Source organism: Semicossyphus pulcher, unplaced genomic scaffold, assembly GCF_022749685.1.
Source record: "Semicossyphus pulcher isolate SPU_LCO1_2020_fin unplaced genomic scaffold, fSemPul1.0.p SCAF_13, whole genome shotgun sequence".
NCBI classification, from domain to species: Eukaryota; Metazoa; Chordata; class Actinopteri; order Labriformes; family Labridae; genus Semicossyphus; species Semicossyphus pulcher.
Genome location: NW_027211637.1, coordinates 6,161,120 through 6,182,797, shown reverse-complemented (window position 1 = coordinate 6,182,797; position 21,678 = coordinate 6,161,120). Strand labels below are relative to the sequence as shown.

General features: G+C 42.7%; 1 protein-coding gene across 2 annotated transcripts in view; it reads right to left on the bottom strand.

The window, feature by feature from the left end:
* The window catches only part of tafa5l (TAFA chemokine like family member 5, like), a 62,023-nt gene that overhangs the window by 24,971 nt on the left and 15,374 nt on the right, over positions 1-21,678 (bottom strand). For both annotated transcript variants that reach the window (XM_069659366.1, XM_069659365.1), the window contains exons 2-3: positions 17,406-17,555; positions 1,676-1,803 (exon numbers count right to left, since the gene is read on the bottom strand). In XM_069659366.1, the coding sequence (XP_069515467.1) occupies positions 1,676-1,803; positions 17,406-17,555 (278 nt within the window). The remainder of the gene's footprint in view (positions 1-1,675; positions 1,804-17,405; positions 17,556-21,678) is intronic.

Genomic DNA, 21,678 nt, shown 5'->3' with positions numbered 1-21,678 from the left:
TGTCAGCTATTGTTATTTATAGATCTCAGCAGCACGCTGATATCTGAAACCCGTGATCTTTTATTTGAGAGAATTATTTAATCGTCTGCTCAGATTCGTATTTGAATCCACACTTTGCAGCATGAGTCAGGAGCTTTGCTGTAAATGTTCAAGGTAAAACTTCTGATAACTTCACTACACAGGTGAATCAACAGAGAGTCTAATGGGACAGATGATTCAAAACGAAAAATGTTCTCGTATGAGTATGATGAGCCCAGTTAGTGTTTGGTGCATTTGTGTGTGCGCCAGGAAAATAAATACACACATGGAATGTAAGATACAGCAAACAGGGGCACTGGTTTAACCCCTAACCCTAACCCCTAACCCCCGTGACTCGAGACTACAATCCTCGACGCACTTTCAACTCGATCGCAGGTTCCACTCCCAGTCTGTGACCATTTGGTGCATGTCGCCACCCCCACTCTCTACTCCCCACATATCAAGTCTCTCCTCAGCTGTCCTATAAAAAAAGGCAACCCCCCCCCCCAAAAAAATAAAGGTATGCCCACTAAATTTCTGAAAATGTTCAGGGTAAAAAGTAACCAAGTTTCATGCTTTCATCGGAGGAGACACCATATCTGAGTTTGTTTCTGGTGTGTTTAAGCTGGTACGGTAAGGCCGAGATACACCTGCTTTCTAACCTCGTGTTCGCGTACACAACCGGCTGCGTCGTGAACGTAATTGTTCAGATACTTGGCTATGCACTACGCTTGTAACTGCAGGATACCTCTAGAGTGCACACCAGAGAGCTCAGGCTGTATGCAACTACAGTATGTGCGGGATGTAATCAACAGACATGGCGACGATCGAGGAGGTTAGTTCTATTATGTTTGTTCTGAACTCTCGGTGGCCCGGTGACAGGTGCCCAGCTCAGGCGACTGATGACCCGTGGACAGAACACACCGTCGTCCCCGTCCCCGCTCCTTTCTCCAACATGTTCCTCTGTGCACGGACGTCACGGCCCCGTACTCTGTTTTGTACTGTTTTGACAGGCATGTTTGTCGCTGTGAAGTGGCAATGACACGTCGTACAGATGTGGATAATTGTGGACTTGGTCTCTAAGGTCTATCATCTTCAAAACTTTCTGCCATTGTTGTCCCTGCCGCTGTGTTGACCCCATCACATCGCCTCTGCCTCTACACTGCACCTACAGTGCATACTGCATCTTTCGTTCCTGTAGTTCCTGAGGACGTGCACAACTGATGCTCCGATCATGCGACGTAGTTAAATGCAAGAATATCCCCAGCCTAAGAATTTAGGTTTCCTGGTAGAATATTCTTCCTGGTCAAAAGCAGGATAGCTTGGTATGCAATACTCCTGTTATATTTGCACTGCAGAGCTCATCCAGCTGCCCTTGCTACAAAAAACCAACAGAGTAATATCAGAGGTTTGTTAGTAACAATGATTATATGAGCGAGCACAGACAGCAGGTCAGCATTCGTTTCCTACTCTTTGTGATTCAGCATCACTGCAGACTTTGAAGCCTGTGAGCTGACCTGCTGTTTAACTGAACTGTGCTGCCTCCTGCCCCGGGCTGTAGCTTCACTTAAGCTGCCGGAGTCACAGATGCTGAAAGAGTAGGCATGATTCTGTTAAGTGCATATGGCGCATATTAACATCATATCTTGCAACTTACCGTGACGGTCTTGATGCGACCGCTCCCCTTGGTGCAGGTCCATCCGGATCGGTTGAACAGGAGGCTGCAGACCTCCCCCTCCAGGCAGGGAGCCATCTCACACCACTGACGGCTCCTCACGATCCTCGCTGCCAGGGCAAGAAGACAAGACGGCAGAGAGGCAAATTAGACGGATTCACAGAACCAGAGAGAGAGGCTTCAAAATGTCAACTTTTTCTGGAACAAGCAACTAAACTGTCCTTATTATGCTCACCAGACAGGAAAACATCTTCTTATCTTGCTGTGTCTACAAGTCTGTAGTATTTTAATGAGCTTCAAGTTGAACTTCCATGTCTGGATCGCCTGTGGTAGTAACCTTTACAGACCAGCTGGCAGTCCATAAATTACTCTCCCGCTAATGCAAGCTTTCACTGCAGCGGCATGAAAAGAGTTCCTTCTGACATTTTGGTACTCAGAATTTTACTACTAAACGGGTGTTTTAGATCATTTTAGAGAAAATGTTGGTAACAAGACATTTGTTGTTGGATTTCTGTTGTCTTGGACACAGCGGACAAAACCGCACATAGTTTCGCTTATAGATCCTCAACCTGAAGGACAGCTCTGACATATGGTGTATCAACAACAACAATCTTGGGAATCTCTTTGCGCACTACAAGAGAGCTACAGTACATAGTTGGAATGGCAAGAGCAAAGTTTCACAACACTGGCTGAAAAAGGCCTGGTCGCTTTTCTGTCAAGTGGAGAAGAATTTCTCTCCAAAAACTGAGCAGTAAACAGAATTATAATATGTGCAAAAGAAGAGTGGTACTGTAACAAAGGCTGCTCTGAGTTTGCAGATAATTTGTGATGATGGCATGCAATACTACGCTACAATCTAAGATGATCATGTTTTTATTCTTGCATGCATCTTATGTTCATATATGCATCATATGTAATACTTAAAGGAGCAATTCACTGCAAAAGCCAGTCAGTCAAAGCTGGTGTAATCAATAGAAGCAATGATATTTGAAATTGGCGTCATAGCTGTGGAGAAAGTCGTACAATCAGCTGGTAATTTCGCCCATTCTACATTCCTACAACATCCAGCATGCATTTTCCATGCAGGAAACGGCTAAGAGCGGTACAGAATCTGAAATACGACGAGAATATACCGGTGGCTTGTCTAAAAAATCTTCAGCTCTGCAGTCTACATTTCACACCTGACGATTTTGAGACACGACATCGGAGACGGGTAAGATTAAGGAAGTGTAGTTTAGCAAGCTCCCTGGCCTCCGCCAGATGACACATTTTATGTAGTCTGCATTTTATTCATTGCATTTTTTTCTCCTACCACAATGGCATTAGCTCCCCATAAAAGCATGATATGACTGAGGTTGAAAATCTGCAAATTGGCCATTTAAAGGTGTTGTAAATTGTGATTACAACATCTCAACTTTGAGTGCAGGAAGATGCTGCTAGATGTTTATTTTTTAAACTTATTTTGGGAACTTTTTTATTTTATAAAACTAAATGAAGCTCAGCTTAAGTTCAAGCAGGAAGACTGTTTCATATCATCCATTCATCATTCATATCCCTCTCTTTCTCTTCCTGCTTCTCTGATCAGCAGATTTAATCCTTTAAGTATTTTACAAATCAGATTTAGCCTCGACCTTAATCAGCCAATCATCCTGCTGCAGTCGAACTTTAAATCTGGTCTCCTCTTTGCTGCTGTCAGTTTGTCATTTCAGTGTGGATCGTTGCGACCCTCCTCCACCCCAATCACAATCACCAATTGCATCTCCAATGCAATTCTTCAGTGTTCAGGTACAGCTCTTAAGAAGTCCACTCCTCATCACATCCTGCATCAATCCGTCCTCCAACACCACCACCTGGACTCCGTCGGGGAGGGTATCCTATCCTGCTCTCGACCGCACAACCCCTTTTAAATTCATGAAGACGTCACAATGTCTAATTGCCAAAGACATTGCTCTCATTCTTTTCTCAACTTGTAAAAAAGTCTCTCCTTATTGAAATAGTCACGTTAAAGAATTGACAGGAAATGGGGAAAGAAAGAGAGAGAAAGATGAGGAATAAAATGCAACAAAGGTCCCTGATCGGATGCAAACGGGGACATTGCAGTTCACGACGCATCAATGCTAAATTTTACATATATTTTTGGTCTCAGGGGGAGACATGAACCTACAGAGTAAGACAGGTGTCACGGAAAAACACACATTTGTGCCGTACACCGAGCTGGGATTGGATCCAGCCCCCCTGCGAACCTCAAGGATGAGTGGGTATGTAATGGATGGATGGATGGAGGCATTTTCCATTCTGTGCAGTTGTTATGCTACATTGGACATTGTTTCAGCAATACTGTTTCCTTTCGGCAGATATCAGTCAGCTGCACCATGATATAGTCTAAAGCAGAGCAAAATATACTGCGAAGACAACTTATCTAAATGAGTTTTTATATTTGGATGGAGATACCGGAGGTGTTAAACATGATATCCCTTAAATACTGCAACAGTATATTCAGTTTTATGTTATGTGAAGTCATGCAGACAAATCGTTAATTCCAAAGTGGTAATTACAAAATGTATAATACATAGATTAGAGTGAGTAAAGTCAAGAAGTCGCTGGAGACATGAAGCTGTCAGAGTGAAAACCAGCGATGCTCCCGCTCTCCCTCCGCAGTCTGACTGCATGACATTGAATTAGCATTCGCCTGTAGTCGATGCTGATAAGCACTGATTGTTCTTTACACAGCGTGCTAAAGCAACACTGAAAGGTTATCGGCTCTCTGCGGACCTGGCCGGGGCCGCTGCTCCTGCCTCCCCACGATCCCCCGGGGGGGGGCAGCGCATTGTGGAGCGAGGAAACATGGCCGACAAATTGAAAGAGAGGAACTACAATTCGTTGAATGTCCACGGGAGAGCTGAGCGAGGGAGCGGGAGAGAGGGGGAGTAAGGAGGTGTGGAAAGGGGAGGTCTTGTGACATTTTGCTGTGAGGTATTCCTGCTGCAGGCCTTGTTAACAGTCTGAAATTGGTCTTTGGAGTGTCAGAACCCCGACTGCCGCTCTGCAATAAAGATCTGTCATCTCGTGGTATTTATCAAGCCGGCCGAGCTGCACCCTTATGTATGTAAGGACACACACATACAAAATTACCGCTCTGTTGATATAAAGCCTTTCTCCCTCGGCAAATAATAGATATTGTTGACACATTGTAAGGAGAGCGGTGCTTTTTCAGTCGGGCAGAGAGGAGACGCAGAAGGGGAACAAAACAATACAGAGACCTGGTTTCTCAGTGAACTGAACAAGCCTTAAAAAATATTAAGCTTCACCACTCGAATGTGAGACAAAGCGGTCATTTCGGCTTCACCCTGAGCCCCGATTCCTCAGCGAGCGGGAGAAAATTTAAAGTGACCTTCCCCCTGACACAGCAACATGCCGTGGTGAATTTTCATTTTCACAGCCATCCGTCAGGCGCAACAAAGCGTAGATTTATCAGTCAGTTGCAGATGTAGTTTTGAGTACATTACAGGGCCAGCAAAACTCAATTTCCAGGGCAGGGAATAAAAGCTGAGCTGGCAAAGCGGGGGGGAGTGCTGACTAACCGTGGAGTGCATCAGGCCGGCAAGCCTCGGAGTCGCGGAGGTTGGCTAAAATAAATGCATTTTTCAGCCGCTGCCACAGTATCAAGGCACTCCATAGCTCGCCCTTGTTACTTTTTCAATGCCATCCATGACAGCGTGACTTGATCTATGATGACTTGATGAATTTTTCCTGGTGCCGTAAGCCGTGGAGAGGTCGCACGGCGGTGGGTCGGGATTGGGGTGTTGCTGTGATAACTTCATCAACAGCGACATCATGAATAACACAAGCAGCAACAAAAGCGGCATCGCTGCGGTTTGGCTGCAGCCTGTCTCTATCCATCGCATTTATCCGTCCGATATGCTGGCACACACAAAAGCAGACACATTAAAAAAGCTTATTTGGTACAACCGCCCACACACACATTAACAGTATCCTGAGCTGACTCGAAGCTTCTGGGCTGAAAGTGTCTGAAAATGTCTGTCGGCTGTTATATTTCATGTTAAAGTATCTTTTACACGCTGCTATTGTAATAAAGCTGCCTTGTTGGATCACTCAGCTGCTGCAAATGGATGAGAATTATTCCTGGCATGATGGTTTTATTATGATAGGTATCTGTTTAGGGTTGTGTGTGAGCGCTTTCCTGTTTGTGACGGTGGCAGCAGAAAGGTGAAACAGCTGGAAGAGAGAGAGAGAGAGAGAGAGCGAGAGAGCCGGCCTGTCTGGTTAACACCTGGGTGGCCCGTCCTGTTGAAGTCACTGCCCGAGTCCCACCCAGGGACTGTGGATGTCGGGGCCAGGCTTGTCAGCTGCCAGGGGCCCTGCTGGGGTAGTACGGCTCTGGACCTCCAACTAGATCACATGTAAGACCATCTGTCCCCCTGCGCACAGTGCCAAGCCCTGCCCTGCCCAGCACAACACAGCACTGCCAGACGCGACTCAGAGCAGGGCAGGAGGCACAACACTGCCTCCTAAACCAGACGCACTGTCGTTCTGACGAAACTCTGCCTCTGCACAAGTAAAAAAATCACATGAAATTTTTACCAAAGCCACAGGCGGCTCATTTAAAATGTATTTAGATGAGAAACAAAAAGGCTTTAGGTTTTAGCGACAGTGTCTCGACGCTAAGAGGAAAAACACAGAGCAGGTTCACTGCACTGAGAAGATGACATATTGAAGCATGAATCACCAAAGTAATAAATTGTGCCTCTCTTCTGCTAATTTAATAATGGTGCTAATACTGATGATTCTCCTGCTAAGTATCCAACAAGATTAGCTAACTAGCTTAGCTGGGCACCAGAAACACTGTAACAGGTTTTTACAGGCTTTCTGTGTTAATTAAGCTTCAATCATGGATCAATTTGTAGCGGCCAGATTTTCAGCCCTCTGTCCTCCGCGCAGCACAACCTGCTACCAGAAGCCTGATGGTCTTTCACTTCTAATTATGACAACAGAAAAATCTCACATTAAAAACACTGCAAAAGCAGCCAGCAGCCAAGCGATAAACGACTCTATACTTCATAATAAAATGTGTGTTTTATTGAGCAAGCTGTTGCTGTGAATTACAGACATTTTTCTGTTGCGTTTTTTTTAGCCTGTTTTCCGTATGGCTTTGCTTTTCTTGTGTTTCAAGCTGGTGCTGACTGAGTTTCAAAGTAAGAGCACAAACGATGATTGTGATGAAGCAGTGTTTAATGGAATCTTTAAATGTCTCTTTAGTGTTGCATCTGCAGATGTGATTACTTCCTGTTCATTTCCCTGCAGACTTACAGATATAAAGTATTTTTTACCAACATATTGTGCAAAAAACAATGCTTAGGGCTGATTTGGGATCAAGGATAAGGGATATCTTTTATATCCCAGTGGGGCAATTTGTTGGACAGCCAGCGTGACCACACAACCATCACACAAACAATAGAAATAAATAATAAAGAAAACATATATTGGACATCCAAAAAAACACTAAATTTGTTAAAAGGGCAATGACAATAAATACATGTCTTAAATGTTGCATTTAAAAGGCCTATGTCAGTCGGAACAAAGGAGGTATTCAGCCTGTTTGTCCTGCATGGCGGCAGCATGTTTCTGCAGCCAGACGGAGCAACAACAAGTCCTTAAACAGCGGATGGTTTTATCATCCATGACTGACTCGGCCTTTTTAAGAGTTCTGAGTATACACACATCAGTCAAATCATTCCTCTAGTAACTGCAATTTTGCAGCACATGTTGACGATGCCCAGCAACCTGTTTCTGTTTTATAAATGAGGTGACCCATAAAAGCAGATTAAAGAGACTGTGAGAACAGATCTGATAAAATAAGAATAAAACATTTTCATGAATGTTTTAGCTGTCCACCGACATTTAAAGGACGCTCCTGTGAAGACAGCAAGGTTCACATCCTGCCAGAGAAGAAGCTGGTTTAAAAGGTGTCAAGGAAGCTGGAAAAACCATCCCTTAAAGTCGAGGGGAAATGAAGAATGTCATAATAATCCTTTTAGATCACATCCTCGGTAATATTGTGCATCTATTTGACAATATATGCCAAAAAAAATACAGAAAATCAATTTCTTCATATTCTTATATCAAAATCCGATAATTTTTTCTTCCTGTAAAAAAAAAAAAACCTGTGTGCTCACATAAGCTAGAACCAAACAATTTCAACCAATCAATCTGCAACATTTAGCCGCAGAGCGCCAAGTGCGCTCGGTCAGTTAGCTAGCTACTGCGCTGTGGAGAACGTCTGTCTACGCCCACTTCTCAACGATCAAATCAAATCCCTCTAATGATATGTCCCGCCTGCACGTCCTGTTTCACTCGGAAATACGTCACGATACGGAAGCTAGATACTCTCGAAATGCCGTTTCAGCTTGACTTTAACAGAGGTGGTGGCCTCAGACACCACCTAACACCCACTTACAATGCAGTGTTGAATTCTCTGCTCAAACAGCAGAGATCACACTCAGGATCATGTGAGCCTAACGACCCATCAGCACCAGAGGATACTAACGACTCTCAGTGATACTAGGTCAACAGCTCAGGTTAATGAGTCAGCCTTGATTACACATCTATTAGCATACTAATGACCTACAGAGGCTGATATTGCTAGCTCTGTCCACCAGTCAATTAGAACTGAAGCCTTTCAGATGAGAGCTGAAACGTCTTCAAAAACTTCAACCAAGTTTGGATTAAGCTTACAATTACCAAGACCTGGATGACTGAGAACCTTCACAGACATTTACATAAAAACACGTTCAACATTTAAATTATGCAGCTTACGATTTAAGTGTTGACGGACTTTTCTGCAGACAGCATCCACCTGAGGCTCAAAGGTCCACAAATGTGCCATTATACTTGTACTGCCTCATGGCCGCATGGTCTGAATCGCATATTGCTAAGGGATTCAGGGCCTGTGACACACCTTTTTTTTTTTTTGGAAGATTATTTTTTTGGCCTTTCATGCCTTTATTGAGAGGTCAGTGTTGGAAACAGGGGAAGAGAGTGGGGGATGCATGCGACAAAGGGCCGAGGGTGGGAGTTGAACCCAGGGCCGCCGCACTATAGCCTCTGTATATGGCCGCCGATTTAACTGCTGAGCTTAACCGGCGCCCTCCGACACACTTTTGCTAGTCAAGCTGCGCACAATCTGGGCGCAAAGTCAGGCGCAAGCCGCAAAGAGGTTGGCTTGCGTGCCCTGATTATTCATCAGTGTATCCTGGGCGTAACATCAAACCAATCAGAGTGTCAGCTCTCATTCCCTTTAAGAGCCAGGTGCACCCGCAGGCAGGTATGTTGCTATTTACACGTGGGCGCTGGGCGTGTAAATGACGACTGCGTTGGGTGGAAAATAGCAATGACACTTGCACTGTGCGCTGCGGCGCCTTGCGTAGGGTGTACAGTAGGGCCCTGGTGTCATTAAATAGTTTTTTACTGTTCTCAGCACCGTCTACAGCACGGGTGGCATAGCATCACAGCTAACAGACTGGGATTTGTAGCCTTCTGAGTTCTAAGTCATAATCTGTGCACAAGCCACATAGAAAAGGTCTGCTGGTAAATCTTTCCCTTATAGGTCCAGAGATCCAATATTGGTCATGTGCTACATGTCACCTACCTACATACTTGCTGCCAGTGATATCACTATTTTATATATTTAGAAAATATATAATTAATTATTTTTGCTTTTGTTAAGACGGAAGAATCATTAAGGCTCTATTGAAATGAAATAGGCTGGGCCGGTGATTCATTGAGTTTTAAAAGAATCATACCACAAATCCTCACATAAAAGCTGCTGATTGAATAACAGCCGTACACCAAATATTTCCAATAGCTTTTTTTCTCCACCTTTCTGTAGTTGCTGTTACAATAAAGCTGCTGTTTATAAATAACAAATGTATTTCTGTTAGAGGAATAACACTTCCACAACTGTAATAACAGAGGGAGTATGCCATAACGGTGCTGTTGCAGCATTAGTGCTGTGAAATGTGTATTATACTTAATTAATCAAGACAACAGGTAAACAGAGTTTGAGTTTTCATTACCTGCAAACATCATCAGCAGCACATTAAAATAGGAGCAGATCAGCGAAAGGAAAATTATACCATTCATCCTTTAAAGGTCTTTTAGAGGAGGGCCAGGTTCTCTGCAGCGAAGATATATAAAGTGTACAATGAATCTTTTGAATCTGATGAAAGCTTTCCTTTCGCGTAATCTCCTTTTAACATCACTTTTTTGCTCATTTAGTGCCAATTATCATTTCAGCAAGTGTGAACGCCGAGGCTTGCAGGCAGCACATAAACAGTCTCCCTGCAGCCTGCAGACTCTTATCACGGTGGCCATCAGGCTTCATACGATTACAGTGTGATGTGGTGGCATGGCAACAACGGGCTAAGCAGAGAGAGGGAGACGGAGCGGGAGGCAGTCGGGGAGCAGATTAGAGTGAGAGCAGGGAGACAAGCAAGGAAAAAGCACATAATCCTCCTGTGTACAGTGTGCAGACTAAACCTTCACAACAGTGACACACAGCAGCACAAAAAGAGGGCAGGAAAGCTTGAAATGTGTCCTGAAAAAGACTAACAAAGGAAGCTATTTTGTGGAAGAGTTGTTCAGTGAATTGAAACAAAAAAAGAATAACAAAGTGAACATGTCAGACAGCAGGAACGCTGCAGCCGCAGTGTGGGCAAGGTAACTCTTACATCCCAAACTTAATGCACCGCAGGGCTTAAGTAAGCTTGTTTGTATGTCATTATGGATGAGTGACTGTTGCAGGATGACAAGGAAGATGCAAATATTTGTCCAGTTGTTTTCTTTAAACTACCAGCTGCAGACTGTTGTGAATTTGGAAACGTCCCAAAGGAAACAGCAAAGAGACTCAAATCTGCAAGCTTGTTCTGGTGGTTATAATTGTGCAGATTGTTTCCCCAATCTTAACTTACTGTATAAAAATGTCTGGATACATTTCGAGGTAAACTTCAAACAAAATTAAATATATAATAAAGATATTGATCGGAGAAATGCGTAAAAAGCAGCATTGGCATCATTCTGCATGTGCAGCAGCCGCTGTTCCTTGCTAACGGAGAGGGATTCAAAATGGTTGAAAAAAAGTCCAATATGACACAAAGTCAAGTATATTTGTAATGCCAGTGACGCTGTGTATGTGCACTTAACTCCACATCAGTCAAACCTGCACGTTATAAGTGGATGTTTATTAAAGTTTCACTTCTGATTTGTAATCCCCCCCAACACCAATATGTCAGTCACTGTAACTGACAGGGAAAATGCTTGAACGCGGTGTAAAGAGGTGTTATTTCTGTAAGTTGCATTAAAATTTCAGCCAGTGGAACCTGAGATATTGCATGTGAAAAGTTGAGCAAACAGACACATGAGCAGGCAGATCCAATACCGCCCACTCATTCAATCTGAGATTCAGAAAGGTCATGTAGGAGCTTAGGGCAAAAGAAATACTGTGGTAAAAATCACATCACTAATACAAGAAAGTATACACTACATAATTAACTCCATAGTTCACTGGTTTTGCAGTTCATATAGAAACATTAATGTAATTTACTGTTTAGATCAGGAAATTATATAAGATGTGTCGAATATTGCCTCATCAAAGTGTGACTTTGACACATTGAAACATTTATAAACCTAACAAGGACAAATTAAAATGTTTGTGCAACCATTTAAAGAAATACTGTTAAATACTAAAAAAGAAAAAAACATTGATTCTAGATGTGGAGCTGCACGGTGGTGCAGTGGTTAGCTCTGTCGCCTCACAGCTAGAAGGCTTTTAGTTCGAATCCCGGTTCAGACGTAGTAAGCCTTTCTGTTTGCATGTTCTCCCTGTGCATGTGTGGGTTCCCTCCAGGTACTCTGGCTTCCTTCCCACAGTCCAAAGACATGCTTGTTAGGTGCATTGGTGACTCCACCCCTCAATCCCACAGGATCCGTGTCTGGCGCACTCCATCTGCGCCGCGGTTCCGGTCCGTCAGATGGCGCGAGTCCTCGCCCACAGGAAGCGTGTCTGGTCTGCAGCGCAGCGGAGCACTGGTCTGGGCGCGTACTGTGTAATCACAAGCATTGACTTGAATGGGCGCGATCGACTCCGGAGGTCGTGGCGCACACGGAAAGCACTGGAGACAGATCCTGTGGAATTTGAGGGTAAAGTTGCCTGTAGGTGTGAGTGTGAGCGTGAAAGGTCGTTTGTCTCTGTGTGTCAGCCCTGTGATTGACTGGTGATCAGTGCAGGGTGTACCCCGCCTCTCGCCCAATGACAGCTGGGTTAGGCTCCAGCCCCCTTCCCCATCATTTTCTTATGATTGCCACTGCTGGCCACAGTGGCTCGCTATGACTCACTTTATACTTTATTTTGTTGTTTTTCCAAGATGTTCCTGGCGCTGTCACACCATCCACAATTTGTTGTATTTTGTTTTCTTTGTAGAAGCATCGTGGGACACGGGTGTCAATCAACACTATACTCAAAAACATTTAGCACACATACAGGTCACTTTTTCAATATCTAAACACGCACACAAAAACATGTTTTAACCCAGTTAAAGTTAGAGTTGAGCTGTATGTCTGCATGTAGTTTGGAGCTGGGACAAACTATCTTGTTGCTGTCCATGGTGCTGATTCGGAAGCTTGCTTGGCTGTCTTGTGCTGGCAGGGCACAACCCCACTAGTTGGGAGTGATAGGACGATATGCTGCCTTGACTGTTGAGGGTCATCATATTGCCTAACATCTCAGTACAATGTATATCTCTTATTGATCAGATTCCTGGTTGGTGAGAGTTTTAGATTGGTTGATAACTGCAGCAAGTTTAGTTATTTATTCATGCTAACTCCTACAGAAGCTCATTGTGTGTGTGTGTGTGTGTGTGTGTGTGTGTGTGTGTGTGTGTGTGTTTGCTCCTACTTTCTGCACTTGGGTCATGTTTAGCAATGTTACAGTTACAGAATCTCCCACTGGTTTAACATCCCAAAAAAGCTCCGACGTCATTCTTTAAAGCACTGCTGAAAACAAAGACGGACTTTGCAGAACAGATTGAGAAGGTTTTATTTTCTCTGGCAGCGTTTCACCTGTGAATCACAACTTTGAAAAAAACAACACTTGATTATTCCCAAGAAGACAACATTACTTTCCTGTATTAGTCAGGTGTCTGTGGGCCTTTTTTAATGCAAATGCGGAGTAGAAACCTCTTACACTCTCACCTGCCTCACAGCTCTGACAGCAACTCTCTCTTTTTCTTGTTTGTTTTAAGATTTTTTGGGGCATTTAGCCTTAAACATTATGTAAAATGTAGATACAGAAACAAGTCAGGAGATGGCCGCAGCATTCGCTTGTTATTTAACCAGGAACGTTCCAGTTAGACCAAAAACAGTGACCACGCCCTAATTTAAGTTTCATGCTCTCAATTACCAACCGCTTTCACATCACTCCAATCGATAGTTACGTATGTAATTTTAATTCTATGAATTCTGGATGACAGGAAATGTATGTGACACCTGGATTTCCACTGTATCTGACTTTGCTGAAAATGTACACATTTGGTTTGTGGTGCAGACAGTTTTATTTTTCTGGTCCAGAGAAAAGAAAAGAAAGAAATCATTGATTTTCTGTGGTAAAAGGAAACACTACAACCCCAAAGAATGCTGTAGACTTGGACAGGAATATGTTGCTAGTATAATGATGTAACTCTTTATATGGCTTAATAACACAAACAAGAGGAACAAGTTGCACTTTAGACTCAAAAGGAAAAGCAGATTTTTCGTCTTCGTGGATGTTTCAAAAATGTATAGTAGTCAGACACAGCTGAGGGTTCTTTCTTTTTTATGTGTAACAAAAGGGAGCCCTATACATCCTGCTGTATGCAGCAGGGTGAATGTACATTGCTTTGTGCTTTTGTGGTGTTGGGAACAAACTTATATCAACAGTTTCTCATGAAAAAATACCACTGTAAAGAATCCAATAGAGTTGGACAGGAATAGGTTGCTACAATAACTACTGATGTGACCTACACTTCAAAAAAGGAGAAATTAATGTCAAGTATTCAAAAAGCAAAGCAGGTTTTGCTTCTACATGTTGGTTTCTAAAATGAGCTGTGCTGAAAGGGAGGTATCATCAGATTACTACAGTTCATGTGAGGATACGATACTTGGCCTTTTTTACTCACAACAATCCGCCAGTGGTGGTCCCACTTTCATTAAAGGTCACTTTTCTATCACCGCACATCTGAAAGAGGCAGTGATCCACTCCTGCTGCTGCTGTGAAAGAGTTATATTAAATTGACCCAGAGGACAGTGAGCCCTTGCTGCGTTAATAACAGCTCAGTGCAGAATGCCAAAGCCTCGGTGAGAGATACAAATGAACTTGTTTATAAGTCAGTATATTAGTTTATGTGCTTAGAGGGGCAAAAGGGGCATTTATTGGAATTTATATAAACAGAGAATGTAACTGGATATGTACTCTGAGCTAAAGGTCAGAGAGGATGTCTGAACAGTGGCATTGCATACTCGTGCAGAAATTCCACTTTAAAGCCTCGTGATGATGGACGCTCTTGCGGCTGACAGCAGAAAGCCTTTAAATGAGCCTGCCAGCAACAGGTTCCATCTTTAATGCACTGGCTATTAATGGAGTGCAGGGTGTGGTGCGGCGGGAAGCCAGTAATAATCAATTTCCTGCTGCTGTAATCATAGTTCTCTGTAAGTTAATTAGCATCTGTTGAGTGTTATGGAGAGGCATCTGCAGAGAGGGAGAGGTGGTTAAAACCAGCGTTGGGAGCGTGACACAGGCAGTGGGACTGCGGTGTCATGTCAGGGCTATTAGATTAAGGCTAACATGAGTCATTGCGTGATGGAACTAATGGCCCATCTGATGAGTGTGATTGTGATATTGTAAGATCCAATCAGCATCACAGATGGACTGTGTCACCCCCCCAAGACCTCTCATCTGTCTTATCAACCTCCTCAAGATACTGTCCAATAACACAGAGGGCCTTAAAGTACAAAATCTTATCTACAAAGTGGATGAACAAGTTGCAAGTTATCTTCATTCAGCTGGGGTTTGTATAAAAAACGCCAGAGGGAGGAGGGAAATTCAATAAGATACAAACTGAGGAAAGCAAAAGACATCGAGAAGTGATTTCTAATTTGCTGATGTCACGCCGACTGACTGGAGAAAGTCTAACGCAGACAACCGATCACATAGTTGGAAATCAGACAGTTTAAGAGCCATAAAAAAAAAAAGAGAGACACGCAAAGTGATTATCGATCTGCTGGTTAAACAACCAAATTACATCGGCAGTTGCTTTTAATGGAGAATGAAGGAAGCCCATACATTTTGTTTTATCACATCTTTTTTTTTTTTTGTTCCACTCTGTTGCAGACTTGTGGATCTAGGATGGGGAATGGCGTCATGGCTCTTAGATAACGGTGTTTTTAAATACAATATTCATGAAAAATACTTTTTAAGGAATGCCAGGGACGTCTCTCTGAATCATAGGCCGTATATGATAAGTGGCTTTAGCCTGTGTGATGTCACCCACGTTTTGAAGCCTTGAGTTTGGCATCTAGGCCATGGCTGTTTGTATTTGTGAGCCAGAATTGACCATATTTAGCAGAGTGGGTGCATTGCTCCACCTCTACCCTGGTTGACATGTTGTCTGCTTTATGTTACTTTACATGGGACAATAATACAGAAAACGAACATCATGCTGTGTTGAAGAAGACTTGAAACTAGCAACTGAGGCCATAAACTCATTATAAAAATGTTAACTGAGATAATAAATCAACTCAGAAGAAGGACCAATTTTTCATAGACTTCTTCCTGTGACCTGCGGAGTCGCCCCCTGCTGGCCACTAGAAAAAAAAAAGCATGTTTGGGATGTTGGATTCACTTTTTAAACCAAAGGCTGCATACAATTCTTTTGTTTTTCATTGTAGCAATCACAACAAGTTTGTTGTGTTACAACCTTTGCTGTTGTTACCATCTTCCTACACTGCTTTTTACATAATTTTACATATTTTGTTTGTTGTAGGTCTCACTTTTTGTAAACAAACCCACGCCACACTTCTGAACATGTTACTTTCACTTTCAGCAATGCTTGTTGCCACCATAGATACAAATGGATCAACATGTTATAATATCACCTTCAGTTTATGACAATTATTTAACGTTCCCACTTGTGTACAAACCATACTGTTCCATAAAGATAAGGAAAAGAGGTAAATGAGAGAAGAGCTGCTATTTCTCTACACTTTTTGATGATATTATGACATTTTATTATGTCACATTAACAAAAGCACAGGAGTTATAAATGAAGCATGGTGTTGGCTCAGGCAGAGCATTAAGGTCATGCTTGCGTTGGCTGATAAGCACCAGTTGTTTAGCTTTACACTGGTTGGCTGATTCACAGCTGTGTAGCCTCAGCATCCAATCATATTCATGCAGATGTACAGCTTTGACATTATAACCCTTATAACCCCTGAGGGCTGTGACTCTGAAGATCCAACCCAACGACCTTTGCTGCTGCAGCTCTCTCCATCACCCGATCCTCCTCCTTGTTATGTGTTGATTTTATAAGATTTACTGATCATGTTTGTTTGTCAAGAGGGAATCGACTATCAATGGTCAACTCCTCTATGTGAGTGACCTAACATTGATAATGAGGACACGCATACATGGCCCTGGTATTGTGCATCCTGGTTTCCTGAAATGGGACACGTAATGTAATTGAGTTATCATTAACAGTAATAGTTACGCCTGTGCTTTTCCTGTTATGATTTTTCATGATGTTCCTGTTCCTTGATTAAGGTCTATGAATGCTGTTACTGTACTGGCCATTATCACAGTTTGTACTCGGACATTGCGTATTATTTTACTTATTGTATTCTTCTTTATAATCACTTTCCAATGTTTATGCTAAGCTAAGCTAACTGGCCGCTCCCTCTAGCTTCATTACTGTACAAATATGACAGCAGTATTAAGGTTCCTAATGTTAAGTATGTTAAGAACGTGTATTTTACAGACTGATTATTCAGCTCACATAAATGTATAACTTCACAGAGCATCCTCAACCTTATATTTACCATTGAGTCAAAATGAATCGATTAGTAAAGCAATCATTCAGTGTTCACTCGGCGCACATTAAAGGCAAATCTTGCCTCAAACTAAATAAATGCTCAGAGAGTAATTCTAGTTTTAACACATCCCTGCTGTGCAAGTAATAGAGTGTTTTAAGGCAAGGAGTCCTGCAGTGGACCCCCATATAGTAAAATATTACAGGAATCAGACCCACTGCTAGATTGCTGTTGTTCATTCGAGATGAATTATAAGGTTATTACAGGGGAGACGGAGCTGCCTATGATGGGAATAGTAATGGTTGGTCTCGTTATAAATGGAATAACTTGTAGTGAATTAAATTACAGCTAAATTAAACTGTTTCTAATGTTCCAAAGAGCCACCTGAGGAACCCTTCTTCATTAATTCAACATTTATTTATCCACAGTGAGACTTTTCCCGATTTACCCTGTGTCACATTCCAACACTTGTTTTTCCCTGCATTGCCCGAGGGAGGAAGAGGGGAACCCTAAAGGCTGTAAAATAAGTCCTCCACAGGAAAATTGCCCTCCATGTGCCAAAAAAGGTCATTCAACTCACCGTCCACACATGCCGGCCTCGCCCTGGTGGTACCGGCGATCTGGCCTCTCCGGCAGGCGCAGCGGGCCGTCTGCCTAGCGATGGTCCGTCTGGGAACGCTGCTGTCTCTGTTGAGCATCACTATCTCGCAGGTTCCCACCGCCAACTGGCCTGCCAAACACAGCAGCGAGGAACAAAGTACATCACATTAGCATAATGAGACTGTAATGAACACATTACAGAGGAGCAACTGGTGTTGGAAGGTACAAACAACCTGCAGGCTGGACGCAGGGCCCCTTTTTCCATTCAACAGTTTAATACTCATTTAAAGGCTCCGATAGAAAAATGAGAAACTGATATTATTGCTTTACAAGCAGCAGGCTTGAATGCTTCTGCAGTTTGAATACAGCAAGGCTGACTGCTCTGTTGATAAAACTGTCTTATGGGGAAAAGAGTAGTATCTGTTCCTTCAAGTATCTGTTGAAAAGGACTTTTCGATTTGACTAGTCATAACAGCAAGTTAACAAAAGCACAAGTCTAAGTTTTTCTTATTGGGAGAAAGAAATTGAAGTGCGAAGTTATCATGAAATATTAAGACTGGCCTCAACAGAAAACTAACAACCTGTGTAAACATGTAAATTAACTCCACAATCTTCAGACCACACAGCGCTTCTACACTACATGTCACATTCACCCTTTAACACTCATTGATGGCAGAGGCTGCCACGCAAAGTGCCCAACTGTCATTCAGAACTAGTCCCGTTCGCACACCGATGGCTATGCCACGGGGAGCAATTTGGGCTTCAGTGTCTTGCCCAAGGACACTTCGACATGTGACTGTAGCAGTCAGGGATCCACCAACCTTACGAATGAGAGACGACCGACTCTACCACTGAGCCACAGCCGCCCTGACAAGGTTGAGCTATGGGCAGGTGAATAAACTGTGACGGTGATGTGACTGTTGACTGTGATGGTTATAGGACAGCAAAACCAAAGGTGTGGTGTTGGTGAAAAAGAAGTTCTGTTGTGTTAAATTTAAACATGGCAGCAATCTTGGAACCCATGAGCTATCAGCCCACAGCGATTAAGCCTCTGGGCAACAGCAAATAACTTGACCAGGGAATAGTGTAGCCAAGGGATATCCGGATAACTGATATTGGAAAACCAGGCCAAGGCTTTCTCTTCTGTCCACTGGTCAAGTTCACAGCAGAAGTAGCAACTTGTGACCAAAAATTAAGTTGGAGTTAAGAGAAGATTGTTCTCTGCTAATAGCAGTCAGACAATGGCCAGTTCTTGGATTGCCTTTCAGCTAGGGCTGTCAAAGTTAACGCGTTAAGAACGCATGTGCATTAATCACGTACACGTTCAATTATTATGACCCTCCACCCGCCCCGTAGATTGAGAAATCAGGAACCGATGCAGCCATAATGTCGTGGATAGCAAACAGAAACAAACCAGCCTCAAAGCCCTGCTTGATGCTTCTCTCAACAAGACAGAAGTTATTTGTATTTAGCATCGATGCGAACTGAGTTACCACCGGAGTACGTCGAGTCTTAAATACCACTTGCTGGCCAAGCGCACAGCTGATGCAGAGAGCCCCAGGTTGTGAAACACGTCTTTAAGTAATTCAACTTTGAAAAATAAATGTTATTTTTATCTCCTGCTGCAGATTCAATGACTTATTACTTAGGAATGTTACATTCAGGTCAATATGCCCGTCTGTTGTTGCTTGTTGGGCTTCAGTTTGCCATGCTTCATATGCAAACATCAAAAACCCACAACCATGATCATGACCAAGAAGTATGTTAACCTAAATCTAATAAAATCTTCCCCAATAAAACCCTTCCAATAAGGGTACAATATCAAAGCTTATAAGTGTAGCTTATGAAAGCAAAGACAGACATCATACTTTAGCATGTAGTTTGAAGGTATGTGGGTGAAAATATCCTGGGGACACATGAAAGGTGCTCTCAGGCTGTTGTGAGAGGGAAGCTAATGGGGTGTCCAAGGTGATTCCATCCCCTGAGACGTCAATGGTAAATGGACTGCTCTTCTATAGAGCCTTTTTAGTCTTCACGCAAAGTGCTTTACACTTCATGTTAATATTCACCCTTTCACACAAACACTTACACTGATGGCAGAGGATGCACACCAAGGGCTATGACACTGGGAGTAATTCAGCTGTCCAATATGCTTGGAAAACTGGTCATTAGATCTCTAGAGTTGTTGTACCCAGTTAGAAAATTGGTATGCGAGGTAAGAGTGATTTTACTTCCCCCGATCTGCTCAGAAAAACGCTGTGGCCGCAACGATTTCAACAGTAAATATTAAACATGTTCAATATTCTGATGTCCTGTTGTGTGGGGGGAACCCCAAGGACAGCCGAACACGCAGTCTGTGGATCGTCAGGCAGAGCGAAACGACAGCCAATTGGGGAGCAAGCTGAATGAAGAAGGAAACACAACAACCGCAGCCATGGCAACCAAAGCAAACGTGAAGCATGCAAGTAACATGTACGGCCCATGTTCACCTCATCTCTACCACTTCATCCACAGGTGTTTCTTTGTGAATTTTAAGTACAAAGTCAAAAACTATCATCATATTCCTGCCTGTCGTCGGCCATGTTTGTTTACTCACAGTCACGTTTGACCGCGAGAGACCTGTCCTGAGAGTCGGCCTCTGTTTGTTGGTGAGTGAATCTGTTAAGTGAGCCTTGTGCTGTTTTGGTCATGTTGTTGCTCTCCACACACTACAGGAACAAAACGTTTAAATCTACCATTATTTCATGTCATGTGTTTCAACATCTGTTAAGATTTTAAAAATCTGTTGGACCAGTGGAACAGCCTTTAGGGAAAGCAGTTCCAGTTGGTGGATCTACTACTTTGGCCCAGACTGAACTTTCTCTATGTAGTGATACTTCAATTTCAATTTGAACTTTTACCAAATACCTTAAAAAACAAGCTTCAGCTGTATTTTGTGTTTAGTGCTGACTTCTGCGCATTTGTATATTGGAGATCTATTTTTGGAATTTGTCTATTGAGAGGTTACTGATGCATGAACCACTGGCTGAAAATAATGTGTGACGTACTTGACATGACATTGGCTGCGGGGCTCTTTGTTCATTCAACAGACCCATTTTCAAGCCAAGTTAAGCTCTACTGAGACGGCAAATGGACAGAATGTCTTATGCTGATGATTACCTTCTCTGAAATCTCCATGGTGTATGTGTGTGCTATTCTTACACTTTTATCCAAGCACAGAGAATTACTTTAGAGTTCTCCAGGCATTACAAATTGATGGATGACTCCCAGGGCAGGGGCCTGTGGTTTTGCAAGTTTTTTAAGTATCAAGTTTGTCAGAATGTAATCTCTAAATTAATTACACAGAGTGCAGAAACATACAATTCACCAGGGTGTTTCGGCTGCAAATGGACTACTTGGGAGGGGAAAGATAATACATAAATAAATGTTCTTCATCTTGACTTTATCACGTCAGGGGAGTCGAAAGAGTTGATAAAACACTTTTCAAACTTTCACTTGGCAGATTGCGTGATGAAATGAACTAGATTCCAATTTTAATGGGTTTGGATGAATTAATTTAAGATTTAGTTTGAATTCGTAGGAGCGAGAGCTGCTCTGCATAAAAAAAAAAAGAATAGTGCACCTGTGTCAAAGTGAAGAGATGAGCTGTGTGCCCAGAATTGCAGATGAAGCTAATGCATAGCTGTACTGATCATTTCTAATGAGTCACAGTGAAAACGGAGCAAACAAAAGTACCGTAATCATGATGTTTTCAATGTTTGGATCAATTAAATGAGACCTCTGTGTGGCCTCTTGTTGCTGACAGTTTGATTGAACACTTATTGTTAAGGCAGCAGTTTTGTCTGGGTAAATTATTTAGAAACCGAAGGGAACCTATTTAATTGTCTTTTATTTTGGGCGTCCTGGAGTGTTTGAGGAGAAACTATTTACTGTTAATAGTTGCATGCTTTAAAGATAAACAGGCTTTAATCACAGTAAATTGCTTGAGGGTGTCTGCTGTTTTCAAAAACCCATTTGGAAGAACAAACATTGCATTATATGAAGATGACACATTTTCGCTTATCACCTTTGTCATTGAAAATCAAGAGGAGGTTTGCAGCAGCCTCAAACAAGAACCAGAAGATGAATCAATAACCTGCTGAACCGCAGCTGAACAGCACTAATATGTGTGAGTACATCAGAGCTAACTCAGCTTGAAATCAGCACATTTCTTTTTAAGTGAAATATAAATGCAACTTACTTTACTCTGTAAG